The sequence below is a fragment of the Strix uralensis genome, chromosome Z, assembly GCF_047716275.1.
Source record: "Strix uralensis isolate ZFMK-TIS-50842 chromosome Z, bStrUra1, whole genome shotgun sequence".
Classification (NCBI taxonomy): Eukaryota; Metazoa; Chordata; class Aves; order Strigiformes; family Strigidae; genus Strix; species Strix uralensis.
Window position 1 is genome coordinate 91,654,157 of NC_134012.1, and position 22,957 is coordinate 91,677,113.

At 59.4% G+C, this 22,957-nt stretch overlaps 1 protein-coding gene across 1 annotated transcript; it reads right to left on the minus strand.

The window, feature by feature from the left end:
* Nucleotides 1-342: 342 nt before the first annotated feature.
* PHF24 (PHD finger protein 24) lies at nt 343-10,309 on the minus strand. Its single transcript, XM_074855481.1, has 8 exons — nt 10,061-10,309; nt 4,777-5,149; nt 3,704-3,889; nt 3,291-3,369; nt 2,988-3,190; nt 2,673-2,839; nt 2,332-2,433; nt 343-2,221 (listed from the first exon to the last, which is right to left on the minus strand). Exons 2-8 carry the CDS (start codon nt 5,143-5,145, stop codon nt 2,125-2,127), a joined length of 1,203 nt encoding a protein of 400 aa, XP_074711582.1. The 5' UTR covers nt 5,146-5,149; nt 10,061-10,309; the 3' UTR covers nt 343-2,124.
* Nucleotides 10,310-22,957: the final 12,648 nt, after the last annotated feature.

A 22,957-nucleotide genomic window follows, 5' to 3' on the forward strand; every position in this document is an offset into this window, starting at 1 on the left:
TGCAGCCTCCAGTGCCTCTAGAGGCAAGGAGCACTCTCATCCCAGTGCATGGGTGTCCCTCCTGCTGCAGGGGCTGGGGCAGTTGTGAGGCTAGCCAGGAAGTCTCCCCACTGTCTGCTCTCCTGGGGAGATGTTGGGCACCCCGAATTTGCAGGGTTCTGGTTGGATCTCTGGCTTCCCCCCACTGCTGCTGTGGAACACTTTGGGGACACAGGGCCAAGCCTACTCGATGGGACAGGGACCCGAGGCTGGGACAGGGTGTTAAACACAACAGGCAGACGTGGCATCCTCAGAAATCCCCGAGGAGAAGCCAGAAGTCCCGTAAGCGCGCTGGCTGGAGGCTAGTTGGACACAGCTGTTTAATGGATGCTTCTCAGTACAGAGCGGGTGTTGCGATCCACGCACGCACGGCCGCCTCCTCCCCATGGCCATGGCTCTGGCCCAGTCTCGGACTTGGCATCCGAAATATCCCCATTGGCCTGGCATGCCAGGGTGGTAGAGGAAGATGTCATGGCACCAGGGTGCCTTTCGGTCTTGCAGCGGGGAGAGTCCCAGCAGAGGGGACCTGTGCTCTGTCTGAGGAAGGGGGGCTGAGTGGGACGGTGCCCCCATCACATCGGGGGGAGGGTGGAGGTGAGGGAGTGACCAGGCTGCTGCAGGTGCAGCCCTGGTCTGTGCATACCCTGGGGCACCCCGGTGGAGCCAGGGCACACTGGGCAAGGAGAGGCTGAGGGCACCACGGGGAAGGGGTCGGGGGGGCAGGGGGCAGCTGCTGACGCTGCCATGGGACCTGGGCATTCTCACCCTTGGTGGGCATGGGGCAAGGTTTCCAGGGGTCCCTGCTCCTTCACCTGCGGGCTGAGCGCATCCATCCACTTAGGGCTGCTGGGCAGCAACCCTGCCCAGTGCAGTGCCTCATCCCTGCAGCTGACACCCTGGGGGGCTCTGGGCTCTGCCTCCTCCCCCTCACCCTGAGCACTGATGCCCTCTGTGAGGTGGGGATGCCCCCTTGCCATGCTGGGGAGGGAGCGGGAATGAACGGGGCTGGTGTGGGACTGGAATGCTGAGTGGGGGGAGAGCATCCCATGGGACTAGGGGGACAGGAAGGAGTGAGGGGTGCAGGGGAGCACTCCTGTGCATCCGACCTTGCCCTCCTGCCACCCCTGGTGCTTTCTCTTCCCGGTGCTCCTTGCCACACCATTGCTGTTGGCATTAAATGGTTGGTCCCCAGCAGGGCAGGGTCAAGCCGTGCTGGAAACACTGTCCCAGGCATGACCATGAGCTGTGGGTGCAAGGATGGACCTGCTGGGCTCCATCCCCTATTGGAGCCAGGCAGGGATGTGAACAAGGCCAAGCAGGGGTCAGCAACATCCTCCCCCAGAGGATTCACCAGGACGATGAGCTGAGCCGGTGCTTGCCGCAGACCCCCAGGTGCTGCTGCCGGCGGTGTGCAGAGGCTCAGCCGTGCTGCCCCATGGCACTGCAGGAGGCTGGGGATGCACGGCTGCTCTGGGCTCTGTTCTCACCCCGTAACCACCCAGACCTGGCTCCAGGACCAGAGCAAGGCCCGCTTCTCCTTTGGGGACAGACCCTGCTCTGTCTGCAGGTCCCTGGGGACAGGCCCCCGGTGGCTCTGGGTGCTGGCAGGTGCTGGGGTGCTGGGGATCATGGGGGCAACAGGTTCCCTGCCCCCCTGTGCCCCATGGCGTCCCCAGGCACTGGACCCCTCCCTGCAGCAGGGTTTGTGGGGGACACACCCAGTGCCCCACGGTGTCCCCAGGCACTGAACCCACCCTACAGCGGGATCTGTGGGGGGCACCCCTGAGCCCCATGGTGTCCCCTCCCCACAGCGGGCCCTGTGGGGTGAGGAGCAATGGAGCCACTCCCTGCCCCTCCCCATTTCCCCCCCACCAATCAGAGACCCCAAAGCCACACCCTCTCCCTCAGCCAATCAGAGCCCGGCACCTAGCCTCTTCACAGCCAATCTGAAGCAGAGGCAGGGGGAGAGGGTAGCGCGGCTGCCTCCCTGCCAGCCAATCGGTGGCCGGCTCCGCCCACAGGGGAGGGCGGGGCAGGTCTCCGTGCCGGGAGAGGCTTCGCCGCCCAAGATGGCGTCGCTGGGGGTTAGGCCGGGGGCTGCAGGTGGAGGGCGGCGCTGTTGGGGCGGGCAGCCAGGATGTAGGCGACGTTCTCCCGCAGGAAGCCGGGCCAGTCGATGGGCCTGCGGGCAGATGAGGGCTCACCAGCTGCCCCGACACCGCTGCTCCCCCGGCGCCTTCTCCAAAATGGGGGTGTTGATCCCCGCCCGCTCCCAAGCCACCCCTGCCTCACCTGGCCTCCTCCTGTTCCGTGGCTGGCAGGGTCTTCTCCTGGCTCTTGCTGCTGCCGCTGCTGGCGGGGCTGCTCTCCGACATGGGCCCTACGTGGCTGATGCTGAGGTGGGGGAGAAGGTGCCTGTTGTCCCCCTCTCCTTGCACCCCAAATGGTGGCAGGAGGAGGAAGAGGGTGCATGGGGCTGGGGCAGGGCTGTGGGGCCACGGCGGGGGAGGTGACAGGAATGGGGTGGGAGGGGACACCCATTTGTGCATCCAGCCCCTTCGGTGGGTGCTGGGGCTGTGGCAGGACCCCCGGCAGGGATGTCACCCCCACCTCAGGATGGGCATCCCCAATACCTGACGTTGCAGGACGGTGTCTCCTTTTGGTGCTTGCGGAACCAGGCATGCCGGGCCCGGTGGCACTCGCCCTCCCCGATGAAGCCATCACTGTCCTGGTCCAGGGCCAGGAAGGCCGCCCGTGCCCGCTCCCGCTCCTTGGCCGTCAGCAGACGCAGCAGGGCATTCTAGGGGGGCAGAGAGGGGAAGGGGGAGCACTGATCCCATGGGAAACACCCCCTGCTCCTCTGCCCAACGCTGTGGATGTCTCCCACCCTGGGTTCCATGGCCATGGGTGCTGGCTGTGGGAGCCAGTCCCAGGTGCCACAGCCATACCTGCGGCCGTAGTTTCTGCAGCAGCTGGATGGACTCGTGGGAGAGGAAGTCGTGCCACTCGATGTGCCCCTTCTTGTCGGGGTCCAGGGCGGAGAACTGCAGGGCTGCCCGCTCCTCCTGTGCCTCAGCCATGGGCCGCTCGAACTGCTGCTTGTGCACCAGGTGCTTGTAGTGCAGGAAGTCGTCCAGGGTCAGGCAGGTCTCTGTGGGCGACAGATTGGTTGTGTGTCACCCAGGGAGGCAGGACCCACCTCCCCAGATGCCTCCCCCAACTGTCCAGGACCAGACAGGGAGGGTCCTCACCTGGAATGATCTTGCAGTGCTGCAGGGTCTCCATCAGGCTGTACATCTCTTCCTCGGTCAGCAGGAGATTGAGGTTGTCCTGGGGTGGGGGGCAGAGAAGAGCCGTGGGGCAAAGGCATGGAGTGGGGGGAGCACTCAGCTGTGCCACAGCACCGGGATCCCTCGAAGCCCCCCCTAGGGTGCTGGAGGGCTGGCTGCAGGGGTGGGGATGTGGCAAAGGGCCACTGTCCCCTCCCCTCTGGTCGTTTGCCATCAGGTCAAGATGGGTGACAGGAGCTGGGGAGCAGCAGGTTCCCCATCGTCCCAGACCAGGCTGTGACATGGGACCCTGCTTGTGTCCATGCAGGGCACGACTCCCCAGGGAGGACCCACCACCCATCAGAAGCCTGGTGTCCCCCACTCCAGGCACTCACGCAGTAGTAGCAACTCCAGCCTGTCTCGGTGTGCGCCGTCTCCGTCACCTCCACGGAGCTGTCGTTTTGCAGGTAGCCCATGCGGCGCAGGCAGCCGTCGTGGTACACCCGGCTGCAGATGCGGCAGGGGAAGAGGCTCTCGGCTGTCCACACCTCGCAGATCTCGCACATCTCATCATTGAGGACCTGCGGTGAGATGGACAGCTGCTCAGAGGGGCAGCATGGGCAGGGGGCTGGCTTCTCAGGGTGGGGGTCAGGGTGGTGCTTCGCAGCTGGGGATGGATGTTGGGGGGGCAGAGGGGATGGGAGGCGGGGATTGTGTGGGGCTGGTGTAGAGAATAAGTGGGTGGTGGTGTCATAGCGGGTATGAGTGGTGGAGTTAGAGGAGGGTGGATGGGTTTGTGGGGATGAATGGTGGGTGGATGGGTCCGACTGTAGCGTTGGTGGGGCTGTGGGGTTGTAGGTTCTCTGGGGTGCAGCGTGGTAGGTGTGGATGGCTAGGCTGTGGGGTTGCGGGCTGTCTGGTCTGTAGGGCTGTAGTGTGGATGGGTGGAAGTGCTATTCTGTGGGTTGGCTGGTTTTAGGTGTGGACGGGTAAGCTGGAAGGCTGTAGGTGGGCTGTGGTGTAGGCTTGTCGGGATGGGAAGATGGATGGGTAGGGTCATGGATGTGGATGAGTTGGGTTGTAGATGGACAGGGCTGTAAGGGTTGGATGGATGGCTTGAGTTGCAGGCTGGCTGGCTGTAAGCTGACAAATACTTAGATTGAATTGTCTTTCTCTTCCCCAAAGCTGGAGCTGTCTGTGCCCAGCAGCAACCTTTTCTCTCCAAGACACCCCAGGGTCCCTTCAGGGCACATCTGACCAGTCACACCCTCCTCCCTGTGTGGCATGTCCAGCTGCCCAGCCCAGTCCCTGGCCCTCTGCCCCACTGAGTCACCTCCATGGGGCTTTGTCGTGCCCAGGGAGGCTGTCACTGCCTGGCAGGCACCAGGAGCATATCCCAGATCTCCCCAGCGCATCTCCAGCCCTGTCCCCATCCCTCCTTCCCAGCCTCCGTGCTCCATCTGCTTGCCTGCTCCCGCTGCTCCAGGCTGATGTCTGGGGGCTCATCATCATGCAGCTCCCGCTTGGGCCGGATGAAGGCGGGTGGTGTGAACCTGTTGGCTCGATCAAACTCCTCCGGCTCTACGCCCCGGCCATCCCGCAGCCGTTCCCAGGCCGCCTTGCTGGCGCTGCTCTCCTCTGGCTGGGAAGGTCCTGCCGATGCGTCCTCCTCTCCCTCCTGCACCGTCTGCTCCAGTGTCCCCCGGCGCGTGCCCCCCGCCTCTGCCCGCCGCCGTGTCGACGGCTGCTCCCGCAGCCCGTCCTTAAAGGCTGACACGGCCAAGCTGACCTTCTGCACCTTCTCCACCGTCTGCCTCCTGGACATCAGCACCCCCATGGCTCTGCAGGGGGAAGGAAGGTACTCAGTGTTAAAAGCTCGTGGTGCAATGCTGCTCCCCACCCCTGCACCATGTCCCTGGCCTGAAAAAGGTGTTTGGGTGGATTTCCCCCAGCTGTGTGGGAAGCAGGGCAGGGCAGGGAGAAATGGAGGCAAGCTGGTGCCGGGGTCATTCATGGTGGCCATGGGGAGATGGACCCTAAACCAGGTGGAGGTCTGGCCATGGAGGGTCTGAGTGTTGGTGGGGGAGTGGAACAGCAAGCAGGGAGCTGGTTTGGGGGCACTCTGCCTCACCTATCCTTGCAGACTCTGACTTAATAAGAAACACATCCAGGTTCTTCCCATGCCAGACCAGTAAAACCCAGAGGGACCGGGACCAGCTGTAACCCTGTCCCTTGCATGCAACATACTCTGTCTTGGAGAAAGCCTCTTTGGCCACCCAAGAACAAGAGGTATCCTCCCTGCAGCTCTGCCCAGGACTGGTGTGTAGCAGAGCTGGTGCTGGGTCTCTTACCTTCCCTAAATTTCAGTTCACGCCCCCAGTCTCTCTTGTGCTCATACACTCATGTGTATGTGTGCTCACTGCTGCCCTGATCTCTGAGCATCCTTCATCCCACCCCAAAACATGGGTCAGGGCTGGCTCACAGCAAGGAGCCAGATGGAGAGGCTGGACCAGCCATGGGAGTGCTGCGAGGCTGCAGGAGGGAAGGGGAGCAGTACATGGATCTGGGTGCGTGGGTCCCAAGGAGGGGATTTGGCTGCAGGACTGAGGGAAGGTCATTGTAGGGTAAAACGGGGGTGGGAAACGGCAGCAGCAATAGCAGGTCGGGCTCCGTCTCAATGGGGGTGGGCTTGGAGAAGGGTGGGCTAAAGCTGGGGAGGAGCAGGATTTGGTCTCCAACGGCGTGGGGCACAGCATCACCCCGCGTGGGTCCCTGCCCCGCTGGGGTTGCGTTGTGGAAGGTGCTGCAGCCAAGGGGCACACCCAGCTGGTGCCCAGGGACCAGGAAGCAGCACTCGCTACCTGTGCAAGTCAGTGAGGGGGGATATCTGAGCGCCATCTCCTGCCCCACCAGCGTCGGCAGGGAAGTCCCCAGGTAGCGGGATAATTAGCAGCACGCGCTGGGGACCTCACGGCTGCGGGAGGACATGGCGCTGCAGGCACTGCTGTGGCAGGAAGCCTGGGCAGGGTAGTTACGGCTGCCCCTCATCAGCGGTGCCAAGCAGAGCGTGCTGGCAAGCGGCACCCAAACACCGCCACGCACACATGCATGTGATTTCCCAGCCTCCCCCCCCGCCACCGCGGGACCATCTGCGTGCAGTTTCCCACGCGCGGAGCCGGGTGTGCAACACACACGTAGGCCCTGTCCCGCATGTGGAGGTCCCACGCGTGGGTATTTGTGCCCTTGACCCCGTGCCTGGCTCGGGGCTGGCGTCTGGCGTGCTGCAGCTCCCGAGGCGTTGTAAAGGTGGAAGCAGGGAAGAGCCGGAGGCACATGTCCAAGCCACAGCAACAGCATCCCTGCGGCTGTGCCAGCGGGAGGGAAGACACCTCGGTGCCTCTGCCTCCTCCCCGTGCCACCACCCCCTGCCCAGGTGGCTCGGGATCCCATTGGCCTTGGGCAGGATCAGCTCTGCTGCAGGGCAGTGTTGTTGCTCTGCCTGCAAACCAGCGAGCCGGGGGCATGGCAGGGAGATCCCCCGCTTTGTGGGTCCCTGCATCGACAAGCATGGGCCAGATCCTGGCCTCATCCTGCCCAAGGCTTGGGTAGAAGCAGGCAGGAGAGGGCACAGAGGGGCTGGACTCCTGGAGAAGAGCCAAAATAGGGGTGTGGGCCCCAGCTCTTGGCACACCAGTCCTCCCAGTAGCCGTGTTGGTGCTCCTGATCCACAGTGTGCTGGCAGCATCTCCCCACAGTGCTGCAGGGCTCCATGTTGCCCATCCCCAACCACCCTGCGGCATGGCAGGGCAGCCCGGGAAACAACGAGGCAGCTGGTGTATGGGCTTGCTGTAATCCCCAAAAATAAGGTGTTCACGGTGTGGTCGCCACCCTGCTCTGCATTGCTGCTGGAGGATCCCAGCCCATCTCCCTGTTTCCTGTCCTCTCCCAAGGCCACCCTGAGTGTGTCCTGCTACAGTTGGTGCCATCGGCACGCCTGGAGTCTGGAGGGTGTCACTCCTGTCACAGCTTGTGTCTGTTCTCAGCCCTGCTGGCCTCCCTGTCTCTCTTACTGCTGCACAGCCAGACCCTGACTGCACATCCAGGGGCTAAATGGCTTCATCCCAAGCTCCATCTTCAGACCCCATTGCCTTTCCACAAGTCCCAAAGCTCCCCAGATACCCCAAACCTGCTCTGCAGTCTCCAGGACACCCTTTCCCTCATGTCCTGCCTGACCCATTGGCTATAAGGGGTGGGACATCACCCCCACACAGACTCTGACCTGGCTCAGGGTCCTGCCAGGCTCGAGGGGTCCCTCCTCTCCTGGGGACCCCTGGATGTGGGTAGTGGGGACCCCACAGCAGCCCAGCTACCCAAGCAGCCCCTGCATCCCCACGTGTCCCTGGGAGAAGGTGTCTCTGCTGCTATTTGTGGCCACCCCCTGAGGCGTCTGGCAGTCGGGACCCAGTGCCACCACTCAGCTCACCTTGTCCCGAGGCGCCGGGACCTCGACCTTGCTGCCGGGCGCCAACGTGGGGCCTATTTTTAGGTCGCCCCCACAGAGGAGCTAAATCTGGGCATGGGCCGGAGCTGCCTGCGAACGCCTGGCTCCACCGAGCCCTGCTGGCACTGAGGGCTCACACAGTAGGTGGTGGGCACCTTCCCACCCCCTTCTCTTCCCCTCCCTTCCCTTACCCGACACCCTCCACTCCTGCCTGGTCCCGGGGGCAGCACACATTCCCGATGCTGTTCTGATGGGGATTTGCTCCTTGCTACTTCATCCCTGCAGCAAAACGCTGAGCCAGAAAGCACTTCACCCCCCTAGCACCCTTGGACTCATCTTTCCCAGCCCCACGCAGCTCTCTGCGTGGGGAAACTGAGACATAGAGGCAAGGCTGGTGCAGCTGGAGTGAGGATCAGCCTGTTTTAGGTGGGGATGGGGGCACTGGTGGGACAGGGCTGGTGGCCAGCGCGGAGCTGCCCTGGGAGAAGGAAGCAGGGCAGAGCGTCCTGAAGCAAACAGCCAATGGCTCCTGCATGGCTCCAAAATCTCCTCTCTCCCATGGCAGCGGGAGCAGGGAGCACCCATGGCTTGTGCTGGGCTTATGGGGTGCTGGGTTTGTCTGTGAGGGTGGTGGTGGGTGCGGGGCTGCGGGTGACGCGTGGGTGGGTGTATCACAGTGTGGCGGGGGTGTTGTGGTGGCTGGGAGAGCAGGATGAATGTGGCGGGGAGCAGCGCGGGGTGGATGTGTTACAGGGCGGATGTGCTACGGCATGGCTAGCGGCACGGGGTGGTGTTACGGCCCAGTGGGCTGTGTGCGGGCTGGTGGGGAGTGTTGCAGAAGCTGTGGGCACAGTGTGGGTGGTGGCTTTGGGTGCAGGGATGTTGCAGCAGCTGTGGATGTTGGGGTGGTGGCTGTGGCAGCCTGGGGTGCAGGAGGGGTGTGTTTCAGGGGCCATGGGTGCAGGATGGGCTGTTGTGGTGCCTGGTGGTGGCACAAGGAGCTGGGGGTGCAGAGCCATAGGGCCCACAGGGTTGGCTGTTACAGCCCTGCCTGCCCCCCACTCAGCCATGCTCGCCTGCCCCGCAGTGCATCCTTGCTGCAACACCCCACCAGCAAACCAAGGGCCAGTGGGCGCTTGAGCTGGTGCATGCTATGAGCAGGGTCTGTGGCCCCCCTCTGTGCCCACCCTCAAGGGGATGCAGCAGGGGTGCCCCAGGAGCAGGACCCCCTCTGAGGCTCCCCACTGGTGGAGAAGCATGTGCCTGGTCCCCATGGGCTCCCCACAGGCCAGGCCTCCTCCCTGCCCTCACCAAGCTCCTGGTGTTTTTACCCCCTAGTGCTGTGCCTTCTTGGGAACAGCATTAGGGAACTGGGGGCAGAAGGATGGGATACCAATGGGGAGGACACCCTGGAACCCATGGCAGCCCAGTCCTAGGGCTTGGTCTGAAGGGCACTGAGCAGGGCTGGGAAGAGCTGCCATGACTCTGGCATAGCCCTGCACACCCTGCCAGCCGCTCCTGCCTGGGACGAGGTGGGGCTGGGCAGCTCAGGCAGGAGGCTTTGCTTGGGGAATTCCACATCCCACCTCCTTGACCTGGCTGGGGATGTCCAGAGGGATCTGGCAGCACCCCTTTGTCCCTTCTTGGCAGAAGACACACGCTAGGACTGTGTCACTGCTGGGGCTGCTGCTGTGAGGTGACCCGGTTGCCATGGGGCAGGGAGGGTCTGTGGCTGATGGTACCCTCCCCACCCTCTGCAGGGATGCAGAGGCCCCGTGGGGAGGTCTGTGGGGGTGGCCGGAGCCCCAGCTGTGCTGTGTCCTCCTCCTGGGGACACCAAGCCAGTGGCTGCTCTCCCTGCCCGATCAGGCTTCCCATCCTGCCACGCCATGGCAGATTTTATAGGTGTGTCTCACGTTTCCATCTCCCAGAGGGGGATGAAAATGCCGTGACAGCAGAGTCCCTTCCCCTGCAGCAGACACGGCTCTTGCCCAGCTCCCCAATTCTCCTCATCTCCCTCCCCAGCCCCTCTCCCCAGCACCCCCACCAGGACCCCAATGCCTGGGCAGGATCCTCCCACCCCATCCATATCCCCACTCCCAGGCATCCCATCCCAGGAGCTCTGGTCACCCTCCCTGGCACCAGGACCTCCCAGGAGCATCAGGGGGACCCACCCATGGGTGTTGCGATGTGTGGCCATCCCATGCCATGCACTGGGCAAAGCGCCAATGGTGGCAAAAAAGCCACTTACCAGGGTCAGGGTCCGTCTGGGGAGCTTGAGCCCTAGAGAGCAGTCCACACGATGTCCATTGCCGATGCCTGTGGCCACGACACCCTCTCCACCCAGGATGCTCACCGCATCCCGCGCCCTGCGTGCAAATCCCCGCTGGGGGATGGAGCGGTGAGGCTGGTACCCAGGGAGCCAGAGCCCTGCACTTGCTGCCGGAGGATGCAGGAGACAGCGAGATGCTGGGAGCGGATGCCTGTGTCTAGCGCGCGCACACACACACACACGCGCGCGCGCGCGCACACACACACACTGAGGAAGCAGGGAGCTTGTGACTGGGGCTGAGCAGATGCAGCCTGGTTTGCTGTCCCTGTACCAATTGCTGCCTGAGCTGTGTTAAACAGCTCTCCGAGGCATGAAGCATTTTTTTAACCGGACTGATGTTGGCTGGGAGATACCAATAAAAGCTTTCCCTGCATCTCCTCTGGCTCCTGGAGCTGAACCGCCTTTCTTCGAGACAGCCTCAAGGACTATGGAGATGGGGTTGTATCCGTGAAGGAATGAAAGTCTTCCCTGCCCAGCTGCTGGGGTTTTTCCCGGACCGGTGCTCCAGCCACAGGCTACCTGCAACTGCTTTAACCCAATGCCTGCTGGTCAGTGTTGCAGACAGGCTGTCCTCCCCATGCCGCTGTGCAGTGGGGGCACGGTAACTCCTGGCTATGTGCAGCCCTGTGCACCCAGTGCAATGCAGAACCAGGAATTTTGGTTCTCCTGGTCCTCAGGACTGGATATCACCTGGGTGCACACCACAGACCTGCAGCGGGGCTGGGGACTTGCAGAGAGTGTGAGGGAGGTGATGGGGCAGGAGGGAGGATGCTGGGCTGGAGAGGAGGGCACAGCCCTAATGCAGTGTTTCTGAAGGTGGGATATCTGCTCCACATGCATCCCCAGCTGCCCCACACCGGCCTGGTGGAGATGGTCTCTCAGCCCCCTGACACCCTCCTAGCATGGGGTACTGCTGGCTGAGGGGGTTGTGCTCTGCTCCTCAAGATCTACCAGCTGTGACTGAGGATGATTTAGGATGCAAGAGTCTCTGAGCCCTCCTAGAAGCAGCTTCCAGCCAGGCCTGGGATTAGCGATGAAGGTTAGAGTGGAGGGGCCTGGGCAGTGGGGATGGCTGCAGGGCTGCCCTGCCTGGGGGAGAGGGAAGCTCTGCTCAGCCCCACTGCACAATTCCTGTCCCCGGGATGCTACTGGGGGGAAACCCCACATCCCAACCTGACATCCCAGCCATGCCAGCCCCTGTGCCCGCCATGGGGCAGGGTCTGGCTTGCTCCACGTGGACCTGCCAGCCACACGGAGGAGTGGACATGTGTACATGCATGCAGCGATGCCTGTGTCTGCAGAGGGGCTCAGGAGGCCTTGGTAGAGCAGCGAGCAGCAGCGGGGGAGATGTCACCTTTCCCATGCAGAGAACATGGGTAGCATGGGGTGAGAACCATGGGATAAAGGACTGCTCGATGACTGAAGCTTGCTGGCTCCTGGGAGATGGGCAGCACCATCCCTGAAGTCTTCTCTACCTCTGAAAAAGCCTGTGCTGCACCCAGCATCCAACACCCCTGCAGTGTCCTGCCTCCCCAGGAACAAGCGACTGGGGCAGGGCAGCCTTGAGGGTGCTCCCAGCTCCATATTCGGGACAGGTGTGCTCCAGCCTGTGGCACACACTGGTGCCAGGCTGGTCTCTGACCCCTGACTGCTGCTCCTCACCCTGTGCCAGCGCTTCCTAGACCTGTGGGTGCCAACACTGGTCCTGCGATACCAATATCTCCATTATAGACCCTTCCCACTCTGGCACGTCTCAGCCAGGAGTGAGCTGAGACCGCCTGCAGTTCATGTCGCCTGCAAGCAGAGCCGGGGGCTGGGAAGGGCAGCGTCTAGGTGTTACACAGGGACCTGAGCTGGTCCACGGCTCCCTTCCCCTCTGGGTGGAGATGTGCAAAGCCAGGCTGCAGATAGGATTTATCTGCTTTCTGCTTGTGGCTGTCAGGTCCTGTCTTGCTTTGCTCCATCGGCTGCGCAAGCTTTACAGGAAGCCTCCGGTTGCCCTGCCCTGTCCCAGGGTGCGTCTCTGTGCTTCATCCTTCCCCAGGGATGCTTCTCTTTAGGGTGAATCACATTTTGCATTATTCGGCCTGGGGAGAACTGTGGAAAGGTGCTGGGATGCATGTGGGGTGGAGAAAGTGGAGGCCAGCTGTAAATGAGGCCAGAGAAAAACATCTCTGCAGACAAACCCTGGCCCCAGAGGACTGGGGAAAGGGGGACACAGTGGAGGAGTGTGCCGGCAGGCTGTGAAAGCTTTAAGTGCCTTTGCGGGGAGAGCCCTGCCCTGGGAGGCCCATGGCCGAGTGCAGTGGTTCCTGGAGAAGCAAAAGCCAGGAGGAGCCCCAGCCTTGCTCCTGCTCAAGCTGTTGAGGGGCTTGAGGGTCCTGCTGCTGTCTGCCCAGATGCTCTGAGGTTCCTTCTTAGCATGGCCAAGCTGTACCTCCATAGTGAGGCTCTGTGGACAGGGTTGGCTGAGCCTGGGGGGTGACAGCTCCTTGCCAGCCCTTGGGTGCACCAGGACCCAGCTGGTGGGTACGGTGTCCCACGAAAGGAGACCTGCAGCCCAGATACTCTTCTGCAAGGGGCATCCAGCAGCCTCTTCCCTATGCAAGATGCAGGATGCTCTCACACCCTCTGGGGAGAAGGAAGACACGGTCCCCTGCCATCTCTGAAAAGCCACAGTGTGGCTGGGCACCCATTGGAGCGGCCACGATGGCAACAGGCTGGGAAAGCTCTTGGCAGAGCTGGCAGCGCCGGGCTGCTGGAGGAGGGCTGCAGGGGCGGAGGTGAGAGCTGAGCTGCAGCGGGAATGTGCATTTTCGTCAGCTCCCCCCACCTCCCCCCTCCAAAATCTCGCATGACGCCCGCGTGTAGGTCACTGGCTGCTGCAGCGACGCGGCGTGTGGGCTCACCATCTGCGGCTGCTTCTGGAGCCCGCCGCCTGGGAATGCTGCCTTGTGCCGCCCCGTCTTGTCCTGGCTCCTGCCTGTCCTCCAGCCCTGAAGCCGTCAGCACCCTCGGGGTCTGCAGGGCGAAGGGTTTGCTCTTTGATGGGGCGGGGGGGGGGACGACACAGACACCTGAACTTTTGGCTCCTGCCAAGAAGCAGGAGCAGAAACGGCAGGGTGCCTGCGCGAGCCGGCCTTCCTGCCAGTCAGCGGGGGGTGATGGAAAAGAGAACTTGTCAAAATAGCGAGATATCGTTTTTCAGGAGATTACAAGTTTGGCTGATGGAGATAATAGTGTTGATGCACTGCGGGGAGGGTTCGAAGAGGCATTGGAACACCTCACGGCAGCTGGTTCAGGAGGGAAGGATGATGCCAAAATCAGCATGAAATGGGATAAAAACTGGCTGCCTGATGGGCTGCTGTGTAAGACTGCAGGCAGGGAATGGCAGAGCATCACCCATCACTGGGAATAAGCAGCGCAGGAGCAAGACCATGAGCAAGGGAGACCATGCCTGATTCCCTCCAGCTGTCCCAGCCCATGCCCCTCATCTGTGTGGGCTCCACACAGGGGAAGGGGCTCAGGATCCTACCCATAGACCTGATCCCAGCTGCAGACATGAACCTGCTCTCCACTGGCACCCAAGCGGGACATCTCCTGATGCTGGCTGCAGACAGCACCTCTCATGTCCACTGACAGCTGTCTATCATGCCCACCAATGGCTTTCCATCACTCTCCCTGGACATTCACACCCGCTTATCGGTGGCTGCTTGTCCTGCCCCTCGTCATCAATGCGGGTGCTGTGCATGATGCTGACGGCTGTCCATGATGCTCCCACCATTGAGGCCAGGTCATTGATACTGCCTGTCACACCCCTGGCCATTGATGCAGCTGGTGATCCCACACCCCCACAGCTCAGTTGTCGGTCCCCACAGCCTCCAGCTCCCTGCAGCCCGAGCCTGATGGTGGAAGGAGGCTGCAGCCCTGTGACCACCACCCCAAAGGGTTCAACCTGCTTCCCTTGGGGAGTCAGTTCCCTGGAGCAGCTCCTCACCCTGGGCTGCTCTGACACCTTCCCCCTTCCACTCCCATCCCCACCAGTGGTCCCCCCCCAGGTGTATGTGTGTGTGTGGGGCTGCAGTGTTGATGCCATTGCAAACTGCTGATGGAGTGGTGCCTGCTCTCAGCTCATGCTCCTCTCATTCACCCTGCCATGGTCTCAGGGATAGGGACTGTGATAGGGACAGGGATGAGGACAGCAGGTCCTGGCTTTCCCCCTGCCCTCAGTGGCCAGGGTGCCCTGAGCAGGAGCTGCCAGATGGTGCCCAGTGTGGATGCAGCCCCTCCTTTGGCCCCCATCAGCAGCCACACGGTAACAAACCCGAAGTAGGTTGAGATGCCGCAGATGCTGGCTGCGTGCCTCGTGGCCATGGCACCGTGTTTGTTTGCTCTGAGTTTTTCCCTCCCATCCTGGGGCTGGAGTGCAGAGCATAATTACTGAGCAGCTTTGTGTGCACTGTCAGGGTGCAAAGGCTGGCTTTGCACCCTCACTAGCAGCTTTTGTGGTACCCAAAAATCCCCCGGTACAAAATCCTGGAGCAGAATTTGCCTAATGAATCTATCTTCAGCCCCACAGCTCTGCAGGACTCAGGAGTTTGCAATCGAGGTCTGTCTGGATGCATGTAGTAGCTGAAACCCCAGCTGCAGCAGGGCCAGGCACTGGTTTATGTGGGTAGGAGACACCTCTCCTTTGGCCAGCTGCAAATTCAGGCTGAGCTCCCACTTCAGCCTGACCCAATGTCCCCTCCTGGGGCACAAGCACATTATGCTGCCCAGGGCATTTTTAGCTCCACCAAGGACCCTTGATGTGTGGAGTCACGACTTTACAACCAGTAAGGTTATAAAGAAGGTATGTTTATTCAGCGCTGGGTGCACGGGGGATCGCTCCTCCACAAACGTGCACATTTTGGAGCGAAAAGCAGCTCCTTTCTATAGCGTAAGTGTTTACATATTTATGATAATACCGAGAATAGGGAGAGATATTACAATTAGTTTTGAGAAATCATTATCATAAATCCCGCCCCAAGTCCCTCCCCGTTGCGCCTGCGCAATGTCTCCTGATGCTCTTGGGCAGGGGTCTTCAGGATGAAGATTGAAGATTCCTCTTCTTCCTCTTATGACTTTTCACCCAATTAGGTCACTTCAGCATGTCAATTTAGCATTCTTTGAATTCCCCTTCCTTATCTTGGGACTCAGTAGTTGCAGCTCCTCCCTTATCTGAAGACCCCATCCTGCTGAGAGCCCACCCTGCTGAGAGGCCTGCATCTATTTTGTTAAGGTTTCTCACTTCACCCTGACCTGGTGCAGAGCTGAGGGCTGCTCATCCCTCATCCTTGCCTGTGTCTGATGCAGCCCTGCCTCACCGCCACGTCCCCACATCTGCTGGACTGAGCCATGGAAGCCCCAGACCTGCTGGATGTGCAGCCCTCAATGGACAACACACCCCACCAGCTTCTCCTGCTGCTGGAAGGAGGGGATCCAGGCTGCACCCAGCCCATCCATCCTCTTGCTTGTCCACCTCCAGATGAGTGCCTGGTTGTGTGCTGCTGTCTGCTCCTTGTTACTGTCCTGCAGTTACAGCTTGGCTGTTCCCTTTTCCCTGTACAAGTCTGGGCTCTGGGGAGCCTCAGAGAGAGTGTGAGGTGCTCCACACCATGCTACCTTATGCAGCCGTTTACCCACACTGCTCCTCCACAAGCCAGCTTCATCCCTGTGATAAGGGGGAAGAGCTGGTGGGGACCAGTGTTAGGACCTGGGGAAGGGGATACAGATAAAGGATGTGGTCTGATGGTGCAGATGGGTGCTAAAATGCCCCAGGAGGAGCTGGGGGAAGGTGTAGAGATGAGGGAAGAAGGGAGATGAAGCATATGCGAGGAAGATAATGATCCATACTGCCCCAGGGGGCATGCCCCCAGGGTCTGGGGTCTGCAGGAAGGTGTTCCCCAAGGGAGGCTGCCTGAGCTTACCCTGGGATGCCCTTCCTGGAGGTGGCACTTCCCTGCAGAGCAGCCAGAGCATGGGAGCCGTAGGTCTTTTGACCCTGTCCCTGCTGCTGGCAGCTTGCCAAGCCTAGCCCTGATGAGTCGAGGATGCTCCCTCTGGATAGATAATAGCTGAGCACTTTAGAGCTCTCTAATCTAGGAGCACTCTTGCAGGCATTAGCTAAATGACCCTCTTCACAGGGTGACTCCAGCCAGCTCCCGGTGAGCAGCCATCCCCCCCAGCCTGTCCTCTTCCCTCCACCTGCAAGTCCCCAGAGAAGATCGAGGCCAGAACCCATGGCTCTCCAGGGACCGGTACCCCCTTGCCCTAAGTGGGGACACAGGTATACCCAAGTAGCAGAACCTGGTGCAGGGACTTGTCCCCCAGGACACTGCAGGGCTCTGGAGAGCAGGATGAGTCCTGGGGCTGGGGAGAAGGGGCGAGGTTGGGGTGAGAGAGGGAGTGCTGGGACTGGACCACGGATGGGTGCAGGGTATGGATTTGCAACTGCAGTGTCCCAGTGCCAGCCCGACAGCGCCTTGCAAGGGATGCACGGGCAGGGGTGCCAGCCCTCCCTGCTGCCCACCCTGCCAGCCTGGCTGCCCCCCTGCATTGACACCCGTCCCCACGTCCTCCCTTGGTGGGGCCATCTCTGCCGCAGGCCGGTCGAGCATCCTCACAGAAGAGCTTTTCAAGTGCAACGGAAACGCCTAATGAAGGACGACTTCATTAACTGGGGCTGTCACGGGGATGATTGCTGCCTTCCTGAGTCGCTTTATGAGCAATAAAGCTGTATGAGAAGAGAAGAGAGCAGGCGAAAGGAGGGGAGAGGAGAGGAGTCAGAGCCTGTCCCAATACTCTGCCCTGCTGGCAAGGGCACTGCCATGGCCTGTTTTGGGGGCTGGAGGGAAGCAGACAGCCTCCGCGGCTAATTGTGTGTTTGGGGTTTCAGGAGGACCCCAGCCTGGCGTTGCCATACCAACTGCATCAGCATCACTTTCAAACATTTACCAAGCTGGCTTGAAATGCGGGGAGCGGGGGAATTAAAAAAGGAGAGGAGGCCAAACAGAGGGTTGATGGCGGGGGGAGAGTAAAAGGGCTGTCTGCGCCTCTTTCATTACATCGCACGGAGTCCCGCAGGGCAGAAAGCTCTGATTAAAATAGCTCTTGCTGGGATTCAGAGGCTTTTCGGGGAAAAAGAAAATGCCCCTGTCTGCTGGAGTCTGTCTGAGGCACTGTTGGTGGTGGTATCATCTCAGTTTCTTCAGCAGGGTGAGGGGAGATCTGTGAGACAAGGGTGCCCAGGTCCCCAAGCAGGCAGTGTGGGGGTGGGTGCTAGGTGCTGGCCCCAGGGTCCCAGCATCCCCAAAGCTGACTGGGAGGAGGGAGAAAACATGTCTGCGGGTGATGTGGGGCAGATCTTACAGCCCAGAAGATCTGGTCCCTGACCTGGTGTCATCCCAGTGTATGGGGCAGGACCCCCACCCCTGGCAGCACTGGCCCTCACTGGAATGTGACTGCCCTGCTTTCTGCAGCTGGGCTGTGTGTCTCCCCTGCTTCCTGGCTGTGCCCCATGGGGTACCTCCTCTCTCCTCCTTCCAAATCCACGTCTTTGCCACCCTTGGCCTTTCTGTGAGCTGGATCAGGCCTCTCCAGCACCTCCTGCCCAGCTGGATGGGCTCTGAGCTGCTTTCTCTTGCCAGCAGCAGCAAGGCATGAGCCCTCCCTTGGCTCCCAGCCCCCCTCCATCCTCTCTGTCAGTGACCAACCTGGTGTAGGAAAGGGAACTGCCTTGGAGGGGGCCATGGGGATGGGTGTGTGTTCCCCCTCCTGCTCACCCAGCTTCCTCTGCAAACCCATTTAACAGATCAAAATTTTATATGCTGAGCCATGCTGGAGCCCAGAGCACAACACAGTTTTGCAGATTTTAGTCAAGAGAGCCACGTCATGGGCAGGAGGCATTTGCTGCTGCAGGGACACAGGGGAGGGCAGGTTGGAAGAAGGATGATGTACAAGGAAAGCCAATTTTTGAGGGTGACAAGTAGCTTTTTTGGCGCCCTGTCTCGTGGAATGGCACTTGCTGTGGCATCTGAGTGCCTCCACCCAGCTTCTCTCCATGCTGGCATGCCCTGGCTGGACTCTGACACCCACCCGAGCAGCATGTGAGCCTGGTGGCACAGGGCCATCGCCCCGGCTCTGGAGGAGCAGTCAGTCCCTTCTGCCTGCTCATCACTGAAGCTTCAACATGTAGGGCTGCTTCCCTTCAAACCCCCACTCTTTCTCCTCTGCTCTGAGCGGATTGCTCCATCCCTTGCACACTGGCGATGTGGCTCAGCCATGAATCACTGTGGACAAGGCTGCTCCTCAGGCGCTTCTTGGTCTCTGGAGAAGACCCCGTGCACATGCTTCCTCCTGGCCACACATGACCTCCCTGGCCACATGCTGCTCCTCAGATTCCCTAGGTCTCCAGAGACCAGCCCTTGCTGAGGGAAGGGTCTGGAGAGAGGCAGAGGGCTGTTCCTCTTGCATGAGCTCTCTCCTTCCCCTCCCAGGTGTCTACATGAACTCCACATGCCCCTATTCCCGTTGTGGTCAATAAGCATCAACCAGCATCACCAAAGAAGCTGTCTGCTCACCCTTGTCACAGAGGATTGCAGGGACACCTGCCATGCCCGGTAATGTGGGGGACCGTGCCCACCCCACAGCTCCTTCCGGCAGCATGTATGTCCCCTGGGTGTCCCCTGTCCCACATGTTATTTTTATGGTGCTGAGAACTGCTGGAAGTGGCCATGGTCTGTGGGGTGGCTGGTCTGAGTCTCAGGTTGGGATCAGATGCAGAGGTCAGTGGTAAGAGTGCAGCTCAGGCTTTGCTGGGGAAGTGCTGGGATTGCCTGTGCTGCTTGGGGCTTTGCAGGCAGCCGTGAGACGGCTCGGCAGGCGCAGTTAATGTGGTGCCAGGCCTTGGCTTATCAGCCTTGCCGATCATCTCTGAGTGGTCCAGATGGCTTTCTGCTGGCAGAGTGTGGCCCTGGCAGCTTGTGTCTGCTGCAGACGGTGTGCAGGCAGACCCCCTGCCTCTTCCCATGCACCCCCGGGGGATGGTGTGTTCAGCGTCTGGTACTGGGACTCACCCAGAGCTTGCCACAGTGCAAATCAGGGCATCAACAGGACAGGAAGGCAAATCCTTCCCCTCCACACTGTGTGCATGCTCCTAGCTCCTGCCAGCTCTGCTTTGATGGAACAATTTGGCAGGTCTCAGTGGGATGCCCTGTGCCATGGGGTGTGCCTGCTGGGAGCACCCTGGGGTATCCCTCCTGGATCCTGCACCCTCCCTGTAGCTTTCCAACCATGGACCAAGCACCAGCCAGGAGCTGCACAAGCAAGGGTATCCCCTGTCACAGCTGCCTGGCTGCTGTATGCTTTGCTTTGCTCTGCTGTGAACATCACAGTTTGTTTTCCATCCTAACTGGGTGTCCTCTTGATGGGGAGAAACCTCCAGGATGTTATCCCTGGGCTGTTTCTCCACTGCAGCTTCAGAAGGAGATGGCCAGTGTGATGATCCCTGTGTAGGTGGTGGTGAGAGGGGATGTGGTGTCCCAGTACCCTGCATCCCACTCCAGGAGGGCTCGAGCTCCCGTGCAGCACTTTTGGGCCACCAAAGGCTGGGTGTGAGGCTGTTTTCTGGGCAGCTCCGTCTGTGACTTTTACAGCTGCCTGGAACACCTCCAAAGGATTGATTTACTGTAATTCCTCTGGAAAGTAACTTTTGTGATTGCTAGCCTGGAGATCTCAAGCTGGACTTAAACAACAGGATCCTAAAGAGGCCATGAATAATTGAGCCTAATAAATATTAATAACTCGCCTGCATGGTGGTAGGGCATGTAATTGCAAGGAGCATTCTGGAAGCAGTTCTGCAGGCAAGCGTGCACTCCTGGGGCAGAGCCTGGTTAACACTGATGCTGCCGGGCCATGCAGAGCTGTGCATGGCCACCAGCCCTGCCACCCTCTTCTGGGGTTAGTGGTGGCCAGGGGCAGGGGTTACTGGCCACCATGTGAGTATTTAGCTGTCCTCAGTGGGCCTCTCCTATGAGTTGGTCTCCTGTAGACTCGCAGCATCCACTGCATCTTTTGGCAGGAATGTTCTCCATCTCTGAGCCATCCTCATCCCTCAGGCACCCTGAAACACCTGGGACACCGACTTCAAAGTCCTGCCTGCCCTCATGTACAAGCCAGATGGAGGTGTGTCTCAGATTGCAGTGTGTGGATGCTCCCTGCTCTTTGTCCCCAAGGACTGGGTGGCCCATCTGTAGCCAGAATTCATACAGGACTGTCCCATGCATCACAAAAACTGATGCACTGCAAAATCCACCTCCCAGGGCCAAGTGATACCAAGAAGGCACAGTCTAAGCTTTGTATGACTCAGGCTCTCCAAAGTCATCCAGGTGAGTTTAGATGAGTGAAGACATGAATGAGGGGAGGGATATGTATGAATTTTTTTATCTGCAACAAGACAGTGATGGAGAGCGCATGTGGCCACCTCTGTAGACTGAGGAAAGTCCTGCAGGGAAAGGCTGAACTTGTCACTCAAACCCTTGCTGAGCGGCACTGAGCCATTGATCAGACGTTGTGCAGGTGTAGGATTCTTCCCAAAGTAGCTGAGCTTTTTGGATGAAAAATAACCACAAAGCTCAAGACAAAATCCAGCCGTTCTCTTCCTGGGGTGCTCTAGTTCCTCACTGAATCACATGCCTGAAATAACACACTTGTGGCTTTGACAGTGCATGATCAAACCCAGCATTTTTCAGGCCTCTGCTTTTCAAGGTAGGTAAGGAAGAGGAGTCTAGAAGGGATCACAAGCACCTGTATGGAAGGGCACAGTCTGTAAAGTCTCAGCAGTGCTGTGGGCAGGGTAGAAATGTGTACATGCAGACTTTGCCAGAGCTTTCTGGATGTTGCGGTTCAGGGTGGGGAGCTTGTAGTCCTGCCCCTTCGGAAGCCACTGTTGGCTTTGCTACCTGGTGCTGACGGTGTGATGAAGTATCCTACATGGCATACAGAGGCATGGGGCAGAAAAACCCTGAGCTTATGGCAAGGTCTGGGGGGATTTGTTGCCCATGGGTTTCTACTTGAAAACTGTGGTGCTTGGGCAACTGAGAATGCTTCGCAAGGGTATTGCAAGGCTGTATCCTCTGCAGGAGCTTCTCCCACACTAAGCAAGTGTTTCTTTTCCCCAAACTGCCTGGCTGTTGAGACTGCATCTTGCAAATGCGGTTTCAGACAATAACAGCTTGCAATTATGCAGCGCTTTCAAAACCAAGATATCCTGAATTTCGTTAACGTCTTTGTATAAAACTAGCTGAGGTTGCTGTTGGGATGCAAAGCTCCAGCCTGTGCGGAAACGTTGCAGCTGGGATCACCCAATGCTTTCCTCTGTGCTGGAGATGGTTCATTCTGCAGGAGATTTTAGGGCATTGGTGGCTGGCTGAGACCCAGTGCTTGGGTTGGCAAACCAGAACAAAGCGGGCACAGAGACATCTCATGGTCTCTGACCTCTGCTTTCTGTGTTTTCTATTGCTATATTGCAGGAGAAGGACTGACTGGTGGTGGGGATTATCCATCCAGGAGTCAAAGGGCTCTGTGCTCTCTGGGGGAAGGGGAGACGTGACTTGGCGAGGATTAGTAAAGGGAGCGGTAATTGCTGCAAGACCCATTATGGAGCAGAGCGTCTCGGAAGCCATTTCTGAGCACATAAAGGTCAAGCAGGAATTTCCCAAGGGAAAACTGTGCTGGACTCCAAGAGTGGCCACCAACAGCTTGACAGCTGGTGGGTGGCCAGTAACGACTGAAGCGCCCAGGGTCTGACACAGGGCTTGCCATCAGCAACAGGGGCACTGACACAGGGTGAAGTTTCAGCAAAGCCTCAGGTGTCACTAGACGAGGGTGGCTGACACCTGACATAGCCTCAGTCTGGGAGGGATTAGATAAGTGTGAGCATTGGCCCCCTGAAATTCAGCAAGGGGGATGCAAAGTGCGGCATCGAGGTGCAATAAGCCCAAGCTGGGAGCTGAGCACTGAGTGACAGCACTCATGGGAAGGACCCGGGGGTTATCGTGGGCACCAGGCTGAATGTGAGCCAAGAGAGCACTCTCGCTGTGAAGAAGGCAAACCACATCCTGGGCTACATTAGGAGGAGTGTGGCCAGCAGACTGAGGGAAGGTATTATCCCCTCTCCTTGGCGGTGGTGAGGATGTACACGGCAGCCATTCTCGAATAGCTCCTAACACCAGCTCTCTCCCAGCTTCCTCTATTGATAAAGAGACATGAAAATACAGATGATGATACAGGGGTTACTGCAGGAGCAATGAAAGGGAACCGTAGTGTAATCCCAAGGCACTTGGAACAGTTGCTTGGGAAATAGATGGTCCTTCTTGGGAGTCCCATATAGTTCAAATGAGACATTTGGAGAAGTAAGGAGCTTTACACTTAGATATTAGCTTCTCTTTAGGATGAAAAATTAACAAAAGGCTTGGCGAAAAGAGCCTGGTTTTTATTGTGATCACAGATACCCCGAAATATGAGAATGTCAAAATGCTTCCAGTCACTGTGTGTTGCTGTGCAGTCACTCCCCAACTGAAAGGCAGTAATACTTCATCTGCTGAACTGTTTTCAGGCTAGCAAAATGCTTCAGCAGTAGTTCAATGTGTGAAAAACCAAGTGGTCAGTAGCTTGGCCAATCATTGCTATGTGCAGCTGACAGTTCTGGGGCTCTGCAAGGGAGAAGACAGCAGAAATAAGTATTTGCCCAGTGCTGACTGCCCAGCCTCTGTGTTG